Source organism: Amblyomma americanum, chromosome 1 (assembly GCF_052857255.1).
Source record: "Amblyomma americanum isolate KBUSLIRL-KWMA chromosome 1, ASM5285725v1, whole genome shotgun sequence".
In the NCBI taxonomy this organism is placed as follows: domain Eukaryota; kingdom Metazoa; phylum Arthropoda; class Arachnida; order Ixodida; family Ixodidae; genus Amblyomma; species Amblyomma americanum.
In genome coordinates, this window is record NC_135497.1 from 141,796,438 (window position 1) to 141,814,563 (window position 18,126).

The 18,126-nt window shown below is 48.0% G+C and overlaps 1 protein-coding gene across 1 annotated transcript; it reads right to left on the minus strand.

Moving 5' to 3' along the window:
- Positions 1–299: 299 nt before the first annotated feature.
- On the minus strand, positions 300–15,853 carry LOC144113925 (tubulin beta chain-like). The gene is made up of 4 exons (XM_077647323.1): positions 15,572–15,853; positions 1,870–2,069; positions 1,129–1,565; positions 300–349 (listed from the first exon to the last, which is right to left on the minus strand). The coding sequence occupies exons 1-4, from the start codon at positions 15,851–15,853 to the stop codon at positions 300–302; spliced, it is 969 nt and encodes a 322-aa protein (XP_077503449.1).
- Between the last annotated feature and the right edge of the window lie 2,273 nt (positions 15,854–18,126).

Consider the following 18,126-nt stretch of genomic DNA (forward strand, 5'->3'; position numbering starts at 1 on the left):
ACATTTGCTTTTAGTAAAAATCGATTTTCGGCTCTTTATGGGGTATGTAGACGTTTATCCGGCAACAAAATACGCATTATGTCGAGAAAATTGGATTTAAAAATTTTCCCGCTTCTCGATTCAAACTCGTGACGTCAAGACAAGCGAAATTCGTGACCACCGCTTAGTAAATAGCGATGTAGACTAGCCTCAGGGATCCACGACCAAAAAAACAAAAAAGGAAGAAAACTCTTGAAGCACTGTAGTTTGCTTGCAAAAACGGTCGGTGATGGCGGCATCTGTATTTCATTTTTTGACCTTTACCTGGCTAGGGAAGGGGACGGACCTTTGTCCCCGTTTGGGTTGTCCACTGTTCGGGTTAGAGGTGCGCAGGGTTGAATGGGGGAAGTTCTAGAGATTGTGTAGGGTATCTAGGTCTGAGTAGAGTGACTCTAGGTCTGAGGTAGCTCACTCCCCACGGCACGGGAACAAATGCCCATCTCTTTCCCTTTCGCCTAGCCTTAGTCGTAGAAGCTCCGTTTTTTAGTGATAAAAGTGTCTTTCGCAATTAGAACGCTGCTACATTTCCATACAGGCCAACTTGAATTTGTCCTCAGAGTCTCTTTAAAGGTGGCCGCTTCGTTACCTCTTTATGAGTGATTTTTACGGGCACTGCTAAATTTGTAACGTCGGAAACATTACCCCTCCTTGATACACGGTCTGCACTTGGTGAACAGGGGAAATGTCGCGCTTGTCATCTGAGATGTTTAATGAACGGGGTCGTTCCTTGCAGCTTGTGGTTTGTCAGTGAAATGCGCGTACAAAAGTATTGCCGACACTGTTTGTGACGTCATCTTTGTCACAAAAGAACACCGCATCCAACACACCCCTGTTTTGGTTTAGGTTTTCTGCTTTTTGCTCTTTGATGATTGTTTTACTCACAGTTCTATTAACAACAGATTGCAACGAACAGAGAGAGCTTTAAGCAATATTACGGGAGCGCCACCTTAAGATTAAAAAAAAATAATAATCCCAAAGTTGCCCTTGAACGATGAAGTAGGCGCTCTATGCAACTGCAGATTGTACGTGTGAACTGCATGCTGTGCTATGAGTAGAATGTAATTCGAGCAATTCTGATAAATGACTGACCAGTGAATTGCTCTGAAATGCGCTTGAACAGCTCCTGAATGGCCGTGCTGTTCCCGATGAACGTCGCAGACATCTTGAGGCCACGGGGTGGGATGTCGCAGACGGCGGTCTTGACGTTGTTCGGGATCCACTCGACAAAGTAGCTCGAGTTCTTGTTCTGGACGTTAAGCATCTGTTCGTCGACCTCCTTCATGCTCATGCGGCCGCGGAAGATGGTGGCTACCGTCAGGTAGCGGCCGTGGCGGGGGTCGCAGGCGGCCATCATGTTCTTGGCGTCGAACATCTGCTGCGTCAACTCTGGCACGGTCAGCGCCCTGTACTGTTGGCTGCCTCGGGACGTGAGTGGTGCGAAGCCGGGCATGAAGAAGTGCAGACGCGGGAAGGGCACCATGTTGACAGCCAGTTTGCGCAGGTCGGCGTTCAGCTGGCCGGGAAAGCTGCGTGTGTATGGTTACTTAAGTTGCTTTAAGACTGTTTTTTTTTGCGTTAAGCACCGCGAACAAGGGCCTGCAGGCGCCGCGCCATTCATGTCCCCAATTGTGCTACGAAGTTATACACAACACAAGCTATTCCCTCTTCAGGTGTGGTGAAGTAGTTTGCAGGCCTAAGCGCCTGTGGCCATTGTGGGCATCAGGCCATTCGTCGACGGCAGTGATCGGTGCCACTCACTACAGCTTCGCATATAGAGATGTCGAGTGACAGTAATAGACTACGATTCCCGAGAAAAGAAAGCTTCGTCACCTGAGGCATGTTGTGACTCCGGACATTGTGACAGAAACCAGGTGGTTGAGGTCCCCGTATGTGGGAGTGGTGAGCTTCAGGGTTCGGAAGCAGATGTCGTATAGCGCCTCGTTGTCAATGCAGTAGGTTTCGTCGGTGTTCTCCACCAGCTGGTGCACGGACAGGGTGGCGTTGTAGGGCTCGACGACGGTGTCGGAGACCTGCAGTTTTGAATGAGATTGAATTCGCACTTTCTGTCGACGTGGTGCAAAGCCTACCACATCTATGCACAAGAAAAATTTTCTCATTTTTAAGCACTGTGATTCTTCGATTTCTCGCTACCATTGTCGAGCATTAAAGGGACAAGAAATTATTTTGATGGTCAAATTCTAGGGCAGCGATCAGTAGAGGTGGCCTTTGTCAGTATTAATTCGAGTCAAATTGAAAAGCTCTGCGTGGACCCTACACACACCTCCTTCACGCCCCGACGTCATGCAGATGCGGTGGCGCTGATGTCAGTAGCGCCTTTGGCACGGCAGGCAAAATAGGTTCCGCCTGCCCGTGCCCACCAGCTGCTGCAGCTGCTGGCGGGACTGCGCAACTGCATCATGCCCGCGCCTCGATATGTTTCTCGCTGATAGATACCGCATTAAGGAATGGGCCACGGTAGTAAAGCGCGAAGTCTGGGCCTCGATCGCCGCTTCCAGGCAATGTACTTCGTAGCTGGGGAGTTGCGTTCATTCTCCTGAACATCAGCATAGTACGCTTATAATTGCTTAAGGAAAAAAAAACACAAATGTCTGCGCACGTAATTATCACGTCGAGCCGTTTTGGTGTTCACTGGGCGCTGACAGGCTGAATCACCACCAAGGAATGCGGTCTTTTGTTGATAGCAGATAATGTTTAAACGTGTGTGGAAGTTATACGATCATATAAAGCCGCGTTCATGGCACTTAATATTCACTTCAGACCATTTCTTAATATGGCCGACATAATTACTTGGTCTGTGTAGAAAGAAGTCTGCTAAATTGTGTCGTTTTTGCACGGCCACGTTGGCATGTTTCTGTACGTGTGCTAAAAGCCACGTGCTTTTTCACTGCATCATATGTCATAAGCTGTTTCATGAGGCGGTGCATGATCGCGAAGCTTGTTTGGAAAGAAGCAGCCGCGATCGCATTGCCCGAGTTGATGACGATGATGATGACCTCAGGCTTAATGGCACATACCCACGGCGGGGGATTGGCCAGGGTGCAATGCTGATACAAACGCAGTCATGGCCAAGGAGTGGTGTAATTGGATAATTTTGTGACCTAGACTCGAATTTTGATAAAAAATCAAGAATAAAAAAAACGGAAATGAAAAAGCAGGGAATTCTCATTCTAGCAGAGGAATCTACCTGATGCAATTATATATTCGTGAATAAAATCGCACACTGGTTTCAATGCATATCCCTTGGCGCTTGCCCCGAAGGAGAGGAGAATCGGAATAAATAGAGCAAGCCCCCGTCGAGCGAGGGGATCTCTAAGTAAGCTATACGGCGAGAAGTTAACCGCAAAGAGGAAAAAGTGATCTATGGACTCAATTTCGCCAAAGACTCAGATAGGGTGGTCAGAAATATCCCTGATCGACATAAGTAGAGATTTAGTCGCGGTATTCTGCAGCGCAGTAGGGTCGTGGACACTTCACATTGCCTTGAACTGCACATCCGCGCACTCCAAGGAAATGCCAGGTGTTGAAAATTCGCTGCAGCAAGGAGAGGCTCATGGCTCAAGTAGTGGAGACGCTGGCTGCAGTCAAGTAGACAGTATTAGGGACGAACGGGACAATAGGTCCACCAAGGGCGGACTTTGCAAAAAAATCAACTCTCTCATCAGAAGCAATGCCACAGTGCCCAGGGACCCAGTGAAAGCGTACTTTTGTAATGTGTGGTGGAACAAGAAATTGAAGGGAACGGCTCATAGGAGTATCTCTCGATTTTTCGAGCACTATCAAGACGGAAAGGCTGTCTGAAAATATAACAACCTGAGATATATTGCAGGGATTCCTTATTAAGGCCAACTCAATGGCCAGAAACTCGGCGACAAAAATAGGGGTATAGTCAGGAGCCCGAAATGATTAACTCTATTCAAGAGCCCTTGAGTAAATGCCAATGGCTGCTTTTTCATTTTTCTGGGAGGCGTCTGTAAAAACGGCAGTATGGTTAGGGAAATTATCCAGACACTCCTTAATAAGCCCATTTAAAACATTTGCAGGCAGATTCTTAGCATTCCTTGGGAAGGTGTCGTCAAAGGGGACTACAGTATCAGCCCGGCGTGGTTAACTGGTACTACAGAATTTATTGATACACAAATTTTTGACAGCAGGGAATTAGTGAACACAACCTGAGGAAGCTTATACCTAGGCCAAAAATTACCAAAGAATAGAGATGGGTTCGTTGTAAATATAGGGTTAGCCAATTCAGGAACAGGCTCAAAAGACATTAAAAACGTCCGCACAGTGAGAAGCTGAGCCGCAAATTTAGATCAGGTATCCGCGCCTCCAAGTACAGCGCAGCGTTAGCAACTGATTTAGGCAGACCTAAGCAAAGGCGCAGAGCGCGTCGCTCAATAACAAACCGGGGTTCAAGCTTGGACCTTGTGCACCCAGAAAAGAGAACAGAGCCAAATTCAAGTACACAGGTCTTATACAGAAAGAGCAAAGTGTCCCGACTCATACCAAATATTTTTTGCTGATCCTCTCCAACCGGCCAAGGGCACGCTCACCTTTAAAGCACAATGCTTCTAATCAAATAGGGCATCGTATCAAATAGGGATCGTCAGCTGCGTGATCAGACTTGGAAGTGCAGACGTCTGAAGGATGAGCACCGCCGCAAACGCGGCAGCGCGTTGCCGACTTGCAAGATTTGCCACTCTGACCAAAACGCCAGCAGTTCTTACATTGTAATGGACGGGGCTGCAGTGGGTCAACACGGTAGACAATGGGCCAGACTGATTTCCCATCGGCAAGAGGACCCCGCAAAAGTTGCTATAACAGACTCAGTTGGAATACGAGAGCCTCCAGCCTCTGTTGCAGCGGTAAACTGAGAGGATGCCCACACCGGCATCATGGAAGTCCAAGAATTTCTTCTGGCGTAGCGGAGGGATACACACCGCGGATTATTCCTTTTACGCAGGCGAGTTGCTCGGGAATAAACGCTTTCACCGGGAGTGAGGCAAAAGAGGTGCACTGCAGCAAGTCTGCAACACAATCCAAATCAGGTGATTTGCACAGAATTCTTCTTTTGGCAAATGGTCGAACCTCGGAAATCTCAAGATATCGAATGGTCGCTGCCTTCAGCTGCTCCTGGATCATATGAGAGTTTTTGATCTTAATTAAACCATCTCATACAGGGACCAGAGCCACAGGGATACGCTTGGCAAAAAGAATTTAGGCAAACTGGCGAACCAGGCTACCGGACCTGTGCCCGAGGAAGACATAGCCATGTCCGTAAGCCTAGGAAACATGAAGCCTACATCCAAAAGGGAAAAATCCTGGCCAAATTCCCCATTCGCGGAACGGCCTCACCAGGAGTTTATAGGATCAGCAGCACCAAGACACGCTTCAGCAGCGAGGCCAGATGAAGCGGGAGGCGACATAGAACAGCCGTAGAACAGCGTCGGGTCATATCAGCACAATGGACACTAAGGGCCGTTGTTGTTGTTGCCTTCGTGACATGGCACATACCCACGACGGGGGATTGGCCAGGGTTCAGTGGGGAGACCCCATAAAACAGGGTAAATGGTGCCAAGCTATTTTGCCTTGGGTGAAATTTACGAGTGATTAAAAAGAAAAGAAGGGCCCTTTCTTCTTCTCTGCCGAGTTGTTGTTGTTGTTGTTGTTAGCCTATCAAAAGATGGCACATATCCACACTGGGGGATCGGCCAAGAATCGGGTGGCTATTCACCTGAACGCAGTTAACAAAAAGGAAAAGCACGTGGGAGCATAACACCGGTGAATTTTTCGTCATGAACAGAAAAGGGATGAGTGTTTTGATTTTAAAATTTTAAGAATAATAATAAAGAGAGTGAATAAATATTAATGATTTAGTCAAAATGTAATAATTGAGAGAAAATAAAAGGTTGAAACACTTAGCAAGGCACTCGGTGTGATTCTATCAGGAAACTTTGAACAGCGGTGCAAACAGATCTGTGGCTGAACCCAAATGTGGTGGCGCCAAATGATAGCAAGAGCGGGCTGCTCAAACTAAGGCCAAGATGCTGCAAGGGCTCCTCCAGCAACCTTTTTCTCAGTGAGTTGAATCGGCGACAATACAGCCAAAAATGTTCAATAGATTCTGGCTCACGGCAAAATGCACAAAGGGGAGAGAGCGCCAAACCCGACTTGTGTAAATAGAAATTTAGAGGGGGGATGCGGCAGCGTAGCCTCGTCAGTGATACTTCAAGCTGCCGAGAGCAACAAATTTTCCTGTTCCAATAATATTTAAGGTGCTCATAATCCGCCGATGTTAAAAGTGATGTGTCTTGCGTGCTTAAAAACGCACGTCGCCGAAATCTAGATGCTGTAATGTAGGCTGTAGCCGGGATGATTGGCAACACGGGGCCGCTGAGAGAAGCCTTTGCGAGATTATCAGCAATCTCATTTACTGTCACACTGCTGTGGCCGGGAACCCATACTAAATGAACAAGGCTCAAATGCGGAGGAAGTAGGGATAAGAAAGATGATAAAATGTGACCGTCAACCTGTGCAGCGAGGGACGAACACAAAGATAAAGAATCAGTAATTACTGCAACTGCTGTAATAGAGGGGTCTAGCTTGCGTAGAGCAAGTACAACTGCTAGAAACTCTGCTTGAAAAATAGGGGTGAAATCTGGAAGGCGCAGAGAAAAGGACCAGTCTAAATGGGAGCAAAATATTCCCACACCTGCTTTTTCATTGCATTGCGATGCATCAGTGGCTATTGCTATATCGGTTGGTAGGGTCCTCAGATGATCTTCTAGAAGGCCATTTAGAATACTCGGTGGCAAAAGTTTTGCATTTTTTGGGAATATGTCGTCGAAAACAATGTGTATAGTGGGCCCATTCCGAAGCGCAGGAAGGATATCATAAATGTTTACATCTAAAGGCTGAAGTAATCTTTGCACAAACACTATCTGAGGGGAATTGAAACGAGACCAGGGGACACCAAAAAAGGAGGTCGGCTGAGAACAGAAAATGCTTTGGGAACGGTGGAAATGGGATTCATAGATCCTGAGGTAAGTTTGCACAGTTAAAAATTGAAGTCGTGATAAGAGAGACGGAATGCGGGCTTCAAGGTACAGCACATTGATAGCCACAAATTTTGGAAGGCCGAGGCACATGCGAAGTGCTTCCCTCTCTAAAAGGACGAGAGGGCGAAGTTTATATGTAGCCGAGCCTGAAAACAACACTGATCCAAATTCTAAAATTGGCCTGACATACATTATGTAGATCATTAATATAGCGCATCTCTGCGCATGCCGTACCGGTGATGACATTATCTCCGTAACATGCCCACGGCACGAGCCCCTTTCGCCGCGACATGGTCAATGTGAGGTCGCCAGGTGAGTTTGTTGTCATAAATGACCCCTAGGTATTTTAGGGATTGAACCTGCGGTATTATTTTTAACTGGCAAGTGAGAGAGACCACTACAGGAGTGAATAGAGGGAAAACAAGAGTAGCGAACTTGCCAACATTTAACTTCAGGTGTAATGCGCTCAACCAGTGCTCAAGTGTATTCAAATATGACTGCAACAGACCATACAGAGAATGTATATCCGGCGCAGCAGCAAAAAACGCAATGTCGTCCGCATAGACGTAAGTGCGTACATGGCGGTGGAGAGGAATTGAGCTTAACAGAATATTAAAGAGCACAGGAGAAAGAACAGCTCTTTGCGGTACACCTCGCGTTTGTCTATACCTCTCTGAATGAACACCATTATGGACGCAAAAGAATTCCCTGTTATGAAGAAATGCAGATATCCATGCAACTATACAATCTGGAAATTGAAGAGACTGTAGCCTATGATTCAGGATGGAGTGTTCTACACTGTCGTAAGCTTTGGCGACATCTAACGTAACCAAAGCCGCGACCAGGCGTTGACGACGAGCAAGGAGAATTCTGCTCTCAAGATCAGCATGTATATTCCATATCGAACACCGTGGCCGGAAACCGAGTTGGCACGGGCTGAGTATACTTTTGCGGTCCACAATGGCTGACACCCGAATTAGTAACAACCTTTCTATCAACTTTACCACGTTTGATGTTAAAGAAATTGGTCTAATATTATCCAATTCATAGCCTCCACCCTGATTTTTAAGTAAAGGGATCACCTTGGACAGCTTCCACTCAGAAGGTATCCAAGCGTGTTTGAGAGAGTAGTTTATTAGGTGCAATAAGGAGTTGGGAGACTCTTCAAATAGAAACTTGAGCATCTTTGTGGTAACACCATCAGGGCCAGTAGCAGCAGCTGGCAATCTCTGGACAACTTGTGAAAGCTCTGATAGATTTACTTGTGAGGCATTATCATTTGGTACGACTGGTGCAAACAACAATGGTCGCATAGGTAGTAAAGACGAGAACCGCTTTTGCAGGCCTGTGGCTATTAATTCAACCGCCTGGATAGCTTTTACAGGTGACATAACTAATGACTGAAAATTATGAGAGGACATGAGCTGTTTCCTCGACCGTAGAAAACCGAATAGTGCACGTCGGTTGCCCGCCTTTGAAAGATAATCGAAGTGTTCTGAGTCATATTTTCCTTTGCGCGAGAAACTGTGCGTTTAAAGGTGGCTGCAATAAATTTATAATCACTCCAGTTATTCGGACATTGGTTATGAAGAAGCTTTTCCATGCTGCCTTCCTCCGCCTGTAATCTCTTGTACAGTCCGCATTCCACCAGTTAGAAGAATTCCCTTTTATTGGCCTCACCAGGAACTCCGACTTTTTGCGGCTTTCCTCAATAGCCAGACATATTCTTACTGACTGGTGGACCTCGGCGATGTTAGACCCTGGAGCAAGGGCAGAGCGCAACGCCGTCTGAAATCTGTCATAATTTACCTGTGACCGCAACTGAGAAGACGCCGGAGTAACACGACATATGATATCAAAATGAATAGGTATATGATCACTTGAAGTGCCGCTATCAACTGTCGACCAATTCGTTACGCCAATTCCAGGACTAATGAACGTGAGATCTAAAACAGATTGAGTGTGTGAGCGAAGATAAGTGGCCGATCCTGAATTTAAGAACATCAGGTTGTGATCAGAAACCCAGTCCCAAAGGCGCTTGCCGCATGAATTAGTCCTAAAACCCCAAGACACATGGTGAGAATTGAAGTCCCCAGCCACGAGAACTGGGTTTTTACAGTTTACGAGTAAAAAATCCAGAGGTCTAACATCCTGGACTCCATTGGGGAAATAACAATTTGCTATTGAAAAGGGAGAGCACCGAGGAAGTACAAAGTCTATCGCCAAAATCTCACAGTCAGGAGACATTTGTTGATGAGATACCACAGCCCTGTGGCAAAATTTTGAAGAGACTAAAGTTAGTAAACCCCCGCCTCTTGACTGGCGGTCTAGGCGAAATGACCGGTAATTTTTGATATGAAAATGTTTGTCAGTTGAAAGCCACGTTTCTTGCAGAACTATGACATCCGGATTAAGCTGAGTAGAAATGCAGTTTTAGTCTGTGGAAGCGGAAAGAATAGAGCGACAGTTCCACTGCAGAACTCGCAACGACGCTATGGTTGCGAAAGTCTAGCAGCAGCAACTGCCTGCTCCAAAATGGTATCCTTGGGTTTAGTGCCAAGCTGCTGCTTCTTTGATTTGGGCTGGGTGCCCTGAGAAGACAACGAATGAGACATGGGGGACCCACTGCGCTTAAGAAGCCGCGCATCAGGCTCCACCATCTCGGAATCATACATTATATCAACATCCCTCGAAGTACCCGAGGTAGGTACAGCGGAAGGGACAGAAGTTAGTTCCTGGGGTTGTGATGCTACTGGAATTTGAGACCGGATAAGAGGAGAGGGAATTGTTGTCGAAAGAGGTGCCAAACTAGCCTGCACGGCATGTGTAATCTGAGTCGCTAGAACATTTGTAAAGCACTCCGACACACTTGCGACAATCTTTTCTACCATTTTAGACATCGAAGCCTCCGCAGCAGCCGCAATTGCCTGGGACAGCGTTGAGTCTAGCATGACACCTTGCCGAGCGGTCACACCGGCATAACCGCGGGCACGTTCTTTGACCTCTGAAATAGCGTCACGGCGCGAACAGCGTTTCCTGTCAATTATTTCCAGAATTTGAATTTCCTGAGCTCGAGAGGGACAATTTGAGTAGTTTGCAGAGTGCGCACCACCGCAAAGGCAACACTTCTCATTCTTCTCAGTGCAGGTGCTTGTTGCATAACCATCCCCACAGTTGCAACACCTCAAGTTGGATTTGCAACCGCCAGCGCTATGTCCATAACGCCAGCAGTTGTTACACTGCAGAGGCCGAGATGATAATGGGTCTACCCGAAAAATTAGAGGCCATGCTTTGATTTCAGAGGGGCAGGAAGTGCCGGCAAAGGTAGCAATCACTTATTCAGTGGGCATCCGTGCGTTGTTTACATCCCGGCTACAGCGGTGCACAGCAACAACACCTGCAGCCGACAGAAGCACAAGAGTCTCTGCCGGAGACAGGGAAGAGTCTACACCTCGTGCAATACCTTTCGTGCACGCCAGATGAGAAGGGATGAAAGAACTTACCCGAAGGGAGGCAAAGGATGAGGAGTTTAGTAAATCTCTTACACAGGCGAGGTCTGGCGATCTGCACAGAATCCCACCGCGTCCGAACTGGCGAACCTCTGAGATTGACTCATAATGAGAAGTAGTCGACTGGAGAGCAGCCCGAACAGCACCAGGGTTGTTCATCCTGATAGCACCACCATCCTTAGGCACCAGCGCGACAGGGATACTGCCGACACCACTGCGCAAAAAAGCTTCCAACGGTAGGAGATCAGTTGACAGAGAAGCCGACCAGAGGGAACTCCCCTGGCCGGGAGACTGGGTGGACACAGTCCGGGCTTACTGCCTTACCGCGCAAAGACGGAGAGAAAATGCCACAATCAGCCACCCGAAACTTAGCCGATCGTTCCCAGCAGAGCAGAGCCGTCGGGGCAGCGATGAACAGGACGAACGAAACGGGGTCGAACGATGTCCTCCTAACAGAGCCAAGCTGGTCGTCTCACGGTGGCCAAGAGGTGCCGACAGGCCGAGCGAATCTTCTTCTTCTTCTTCTTCTTCTTCACCCCAGGTGCCGAGTTGCAGCGTGCTTTTGTCTTCGTTTTTGCCATCGCATGACAACGGCCTCCAAAGTATCTCATAAAGCTAGCGCAAATAGATGAGAGCACACGAAGCTGCGTCCAGCACACGTAGTTGCAGGCGAGTGGAATTTTTCGGCTTGAGCCCCTGCGTCTTTCAATCAGACTCCTGCGTTGCTAGGGAAATGTTTCGGTTTGGTTTGGTTTGGTTTATGGAGTTTTAACGTTCCAAAGCGACCCAGGCTATGAGGGACGCCGTAGTGGAGCACCCCGGAAATTTCGACCACCTGGGGTTCTTTAACATACACTGACATCGCACAGTACACGGGCCTCTAGAATTTCGCCTCCATCGAAATTCGACCGCCGCCGCGGCCGAAGTCGCGGCCCACGTCTTTGGGGTCAGCAGCCGAGCGCCATAACCACTGAGCCACCGCGGCGGCTATGCAAACGTTTCATTTAGGGGGTACACTAACAGAAACTGTCGGGTGAAACAATGCAGCGAGATTGAGAGGAGACGGGGAAATTGAAAGTATTTTCGTTATTTATGCATGAGATGTAACCAAATTTGGCACAACTGTGAACTTTTTATGCTAATTTCAGTGCTGTGCTTTATTTTCAGCTGGCTGGTACAGATGTTGGGTTATTATAATTAACACCGTCGTCAAGTCATCTCCGGGTGTGGAATAATTAAGTAGAAAGTGCGCAAATTTTTTATGCCAGCATGTTCACAAAGCCCTGCTTTGTGTGATGACGCGACTGTTCTTTTTTTTATGCAAAGTACGTATGGAAACAAAAGTTAAACTCTAGCATGCATATTTACGTAAACACATTTCTTAGAAAAATAACTGCAACATGCTACTGCATGTGTACAAAAAATTGTCAGATTTATTACACTACTCAATCTCTCAGGACCGCGGTGGTTCAGTGGTTATGGCGCTCAGCTGGTGACCCCAAAGACGCGGGTTCGATCCCAGCCGCCGCGGTCGAATTTCGATGGAGGCGAAATTCTAGAGGTCCGTGTACTGCGCGATGTCAGCGCACGTTAAATAAGCCCAGGGGGTCGAAATTTCTGGAACCCTTCTCTACGGCGTCCCTCATAGCCTGAGTTGCTTTGGGACGTTAAACCTTCATAAACAAAACCATAAATAAATCAACGTCTCAGGATTTATTCGCAGCAAATAGAATCATTCTATTTTTATTCGTTACGAAATTACGAAGGGATGAGTGATGCCAATCGTAGAAAACGTGAAAGCTGAGAAAACCAACCTTAAAGTTTATTCTCTCGTTTGCTTCGTTCACCCTCGTAGCTTTTTCTTTTGGTCAAAGAAATGCGGCACTGCAATCAATGGAACCTCTGATCTTCTGATCATTCCGCTTCCAAGGGATACTAAGATAGTGGTGCACCGCCGTCGGAAACCCGTGGAATTCGCGATGCGCCGAGGCCACCAGAAGAGCGATTCGCTCAATCTTCGACGCCCACACATCAAAAAAGCGTAATTTTCTAAATTTCTACTGCACAAAAAATTGCGATCAGTTTGGCCATTTTAATAAGGTGACAAATCGGCCTCGTTGGTGCATGATCTTGTGACGAAAAGCAGCGCTTACACGCGACAGAGGAGACTGGAGACACGACGCTGTCCCCACTTGCCTCGCTGCGCGGCACGTGTGTCAAGTGACGGTGAGCGCACGTCTGCTCCGCCGAAACAAAGCCAGAACTTCTCCTCACTGCTATCCCGAAGTGGAATTATTCCGGCTAGTACAGAGCGTCAAAAAGTGGTTATTTTATTCCACGTCTAGCGTAGAAATCAACGGCAGCAACGCTTTCTGTTTGCAACTGATCATATATACAACACACAGTGCCAAACAATATCTCTGAATAGGCCGTACGTGGTCAACGCGAGCCTGTGCACTTCGAGAAATTACGAAGTTCAAAGCATCAACAGCATCAACCACTTGGTGATTCGCAGAAACCGACAACGCGCCTACAAGCCTACCGCGAGCCCGCTAGCGACTGCAGTGACACCTTGTTTGTTTGCAAACATGCAGCAGGTCTGCGGGTATACGGTGGCCGCAGCTGGCAAAAGACAGGGTTAATAGGAGAGACATGGGAGAGGCCTTTGCCCTGCAGTGGGCCTAGTCAGGCTTATGGTGATGATGATGGTGCAGCATGTCTATAATTTACAATTTCTATTTAAATCGCTGCTCGCACTGACTCGCAGTCTGCTAGGGCGACAGCTCACCTCGCATTATTTGCCTTAGCGCACTATACTTAGCCGCTCCTACCCTAATGATGTCAGTGGGCAGACTGACGCCCACTGCCCATTGGGCATGCTCAGGTGGCGTGGGCGGGATTGCGCAGCCCCGACCTGTTTTCTATTAGCACGAAAGCAATTCTAGCCAACCCCTAACGATTTCGACGATGTCTCACGCGGAGAAAATGAAGCCTCAGCCAGACTCAGTAAGGAAATGGGTGTGCATGGCAATAAAGCTCAATTCTGGGGATGGTCCTGCAGGGTAAGGACAGCAACACATGGTATGGCACATGATGGTGTATATTGTGTATGGGGGTTTAACGTCCCAAAGCGACTCAGGCTATGAGGGACGCCGTTGTGAAGGGCTCCGAAGATTTCGACCACCTCGGGTTCTTTAACGTGCACTGGCAGCGCACAGTACACGGGCCTCTAGAATTTCGCCTCCATCGAAATTCGACCGCCGCGGCCGGGATCGAACCCGCGTCTTTCGGGCCAGCAGCCGAGCGCCATAACCACTTAGCCACCACGGCGGCCCTGATATGGCACATGAAGAATGTCCCAAACATGGTTAGGACGCCCGAAATTTGCCCTTCGAATGACCTTGACCGAATTCGACTGCCGGTGAATCTGGCTGTGCTCAGGTGGAAGACAGGCTTCACCTCGTCTCGAAATGGAATTGGCCCACCTCCAAAAATAAGAGTTGGCCTGGCACCCCTAAAATTTGAAAATTGACCTACGTTCGGGACCGACATGCGACACCCCCAGAATGGGTTTGGCCCACCCTCAAAATTTGGGAGGCCCACCATGCTTTCGCGCACTATTTCGTGCTTAGCAATGATAAACCGCTAGCCATTTTTTTTTCGGCACGTCGTTGTGTAAGAGTTGAGGGAAGATAAGAAGCATCATTTTTAATCGCCGATATCTTCGGTGTTAAAGGGCTGTAGACACCAAAAATTTGCTCGCATGTTTTCTGCTTTCAAATGATGCTTTAGACATTAGAATACATGTATCGCCGCGTTGTTTTCGCCTACGACCGATAAATAATATATAATTCAATTCCTTCCCTCATACTGTTTCGGTTTCATCAACCGAACGATGGCTGTGACGTGTAGTTGGACTTGGAGTATCGTGAGGCAGGAAAAAAACGGCAGTATGACTGCTGATACGTCGTTTGTTTTTATTCCAGCTCTTGAAGCAGGCTTGTTTAAGCGTTACAGTGAATTAAAACTACGTGTCAGCGTTTATATTGCAGTTTTTTTCGTGCCTCACATGACCTAAAGTCGAACTACATGCCACAACCATCGTTCGGTTGATGAAACCGAAACAGCATGAGGGAAGGAATTCAGTACTCAGTGATTTAGCGGTTGTATGCGAATACCAGACGATGATCCATATATTATAATGCCTAAAGCATCATATGGAAGAACAAAACGCGCAACTAAATTTACATGTCTTTACTCTTTTAATGAAGCTAGCTTATAATTTTTTTGCTGTTCGGTGACGAGTGATGGAATAGCGATCGCTCGTGCGCTTTTCCTAACCTCAGTATATACCATTTCATGGTCCCTTTAAGGTCACAGCCGTCGTGCGCTTGCACTCTGCAGCTGTTTTCGCGCCATTCGTTTGGCAGCAGCGGTGGGTGACGTAAAGTCTCGCACATTCACGCGCGAGTGCGGTGTTCGATACCACCGTAGTAGGTAGACATCAAGAAAGAAAGCTCGCTGAGGTCACCACATGCCTTCATATCTGACGGCAGTTTAATAATAATAATAATAATAATAATAATAATAATAATAATAATAATAATAATAATAATAATAATAATAATAATAATAATAATAATAATTGGTTTTCTGGGGAAAGGAAATGGCGCAGTATCTGTCTCATATATCGTTGGACACCTGAACCGCGCCGTAAGGGAAAGGATAAGAGAGGGAGTGAAAGAAGAAAGGAAGAAGAAGGTGCCGTAGTGGAGGGCTCCGGCATAATTTCGACCACCTGGGGATCTTTAACGTGCACTGACATCGCACAGCACACGGGCGGCTTAGCGTTTTTCCTCCACAAAAGTTTGCGTCTCGCTGGTATTGATGCTGTCCTGGCTTAAGACACGTGCCGGCGGCGCGGAAGCTGTCACGACGAATTCGCACCTTCGGTGAGGGCATGACGCTGAAGGTGTTCATGATGCGGTCCGGGTACTCCTCCCGGATCTTCGAGATGAGCAGCGTGCCCATGCCGGAGCCGGTGCCTCCGCCCAGGGAATGGGCCAGCTGGAAGCCCTGCAGGCAGTCGCAGCTCTCTGCCTCCTTGCGCACCACGTCCAGCACGGAGTCCACCAACTCGGCGCCCTCAGTGTAGTGGCCCTTGGCCCAGTTGTTGCCGGTGCCGCTCTGGCCTGCGAAGGTTACCGCGCATATGTACGCCACCTGCATATCCCCGCGCTGCTGGGAGCCGCTGTTTCGAGCCAATAAGCTTTGACCAAAAAGGTAGCCGCTAAGGCGCTTTGCGCTGAAACCTTTCCTGTTTCTACGCGAATTTTTCTTCAGTCGCATGATAGTGAAGCGGTCTTCAGATCAAATTCGCCGACCTTATAAAATAACTTTTCATATTTCAAGATGGAAACTCAGCGCTCAGGAACGTATGTCAGGCGCATAGGGCAGGAAGCTTCGTGTTGCAATGGTCGCCTCAGTTGCTGTTCACTTGCATTTTGTACGCAGCGAATTTGCCACCGAAAGAGTGGGAACAGCCAAGATTATACAGCCGACTATGAATGCCGATTCTGAGCACAGGTACGAGCAAATCGAGTTACCTTTGTTAACCCTAAGCTGTGGCTGAACCTAACGAACACTACGATGGGCTAAGAGCAGCTGCTGCAAGGAACTTCCGGCTAGGGACGGCTAGAATTAAGCCCGGCTCCCCACGAACCTTTGCGCACACACGTGCAGCTGATGACGTTGAGCTGAACTTGATCAGTACATGCTAAAACAGCAACGGAGATATGAAGCTAAAAGAGACGCTTACCGAATATGAAATTGTCGGGCCTGAACAGTTGACCGAAAGGTCCCGATCTGACGGAGTCCATGGTTCCTGGCTCCAAGTCGAGGAGGATGGCACGGGGAACATACTTGCCGCCTGAAAAATACAAACCAGGTTTTTTTTTCTTTACAGCCGTCAGTATATTACTACCGTTGCGTGAACTGGAACATTGCCAGCAAGTCTGCCACGCAGTTTCTAATGCTGAACGCATGCGGAGCAGACGAGCGCCACCGAACAGGGAACTGTGGGGTCGCCACATGGGGCATGTCTGCATGCGCATAAAGGCACATAGACATAATGACGAAAACATTTCGATGCCGCTGCGTTACACGACAGAGCAGAACGTTTTCGAGCGCTCATGCACCATTGGGAGTGCGTTTGTGATGCTATCATCATGATCAGCATTCGCAGCCCCTTTGATAAAACTTACGTTTGCACAGTAGGTATGCTATTAGAACACATACGGTATTCGTCCGTCATACTTCTCGTCAAAATTTTCAATGAGGAAATAGTATGTGTCGAAAGAAATGTGCCAAAAACACAACTATAATCTGTTAAAACTCAAGAATGTAGCGGCGAATGCTCTTCTTAAAGCCCCTCCAGCCAGTCGCTTCGGTCGGTTTTCATGAGGCAGGGGCTAAGCACGAAAAGGAAAGAGTACGGCGTTTGTACCCGTGCCGTGTGGAGTGCGTTCTTCGTTATTCGGGTTATGAGAGCGGAGTAGTTAAAGGGGGAGTTGAAAAGACGGTGCGGTGTTGCTAGGGCTGAGGACGTGTCCCTTTCCTGCCTAGCTGCTGCTGCAGAGCCAAACGCCTTTAGCTGCACGGAGTAAATTGGACCACCCAGGGTTCTTTAACATACACTGACATCGCACAGCACATGGGTCTTTTCCATTTCGCATCCACCGAAACGCGGCCGTCGCGGCTGGAATTGAACCTGCGTCCTCGATTCCAACAGCCGATCGCACTAACCACTGAGCCACCACGGCGGGGTTTCAAATTCGCCATCATTTACGTTACTCGCTTGCCCAGTATTGCCCCCTCGCGGACGAGAATCTACAGGTGCCGAGAACACGCGCAAGTCAAGCAAGAGCATTTCGTTAATGAGGGCAAGCTAAAGCAAAAAAAAAAAAGAAAATTCAGCCAATCGCTGAATGGTACCTGCGCCATCACGTCACCTCTGCCGCAAGAAACGATCAAGAGAAATAAGCTATCGGCATGCCTTTTTGTTTTTGTTCTTTTGGCGCGAAAAACGTTTAAACATGGATAAATGCTTAGAAGAGAACACAAGGTGCGAGACGCCTATCATCTCCAAATTCAGATAAGCATACAGTGGTAGAGGTGCGGTCTAGTTGGCTCTTCATATCTTAAAACGGCGAAAAGGACGCGGACAATGACAAAAGTGGATGCATACTGCTGAGTTTGTGTCCACTCCTGTCATTGTCCGCGTCCGTTGCGCTGTTTTCAGATAAGCAGACGCATGTATCCAACAAAGGCGGCCGTGCCTGACGGCTGCTGCGTCGCATGCACACATGTTGCGACAGTTCGCAGGTCATGGCGTCCGTGGCCGTAGTGCGCGCGAACAGTGTTACGGTGATCCCTGATACGGCATATAGATTTGCCGTTTAAAATGTCGAGGACGAATTCCGCTGACATTCACAAGTTCCCGC

Excerpts from the sequence above, each read along its gene's own strand:
- LOC144113925 (XM_077647323.1), bottom strand. The coding sequence starts at position 15,853 with ATGCAGGTGGCGTACATATGCGCGGTAACCTTCGCAGGCCAGAGCGGC. Across the intron at positions 2,070-15,571 it reads GCGTCATGCCCTCACCGAAG|GTCTCCGACACCGTCGTCGA; the intron begins GTGCGAATTCGT and ends TCAAAACTGCAG. Across the intron at positions 1,566-1,869 it reads GGAGTCACAACATGCCTCAG|CTTTCCCGGCCAGCTGAACG; the intron begins GTGACGAAGCTT and ends ATACACACGCAG.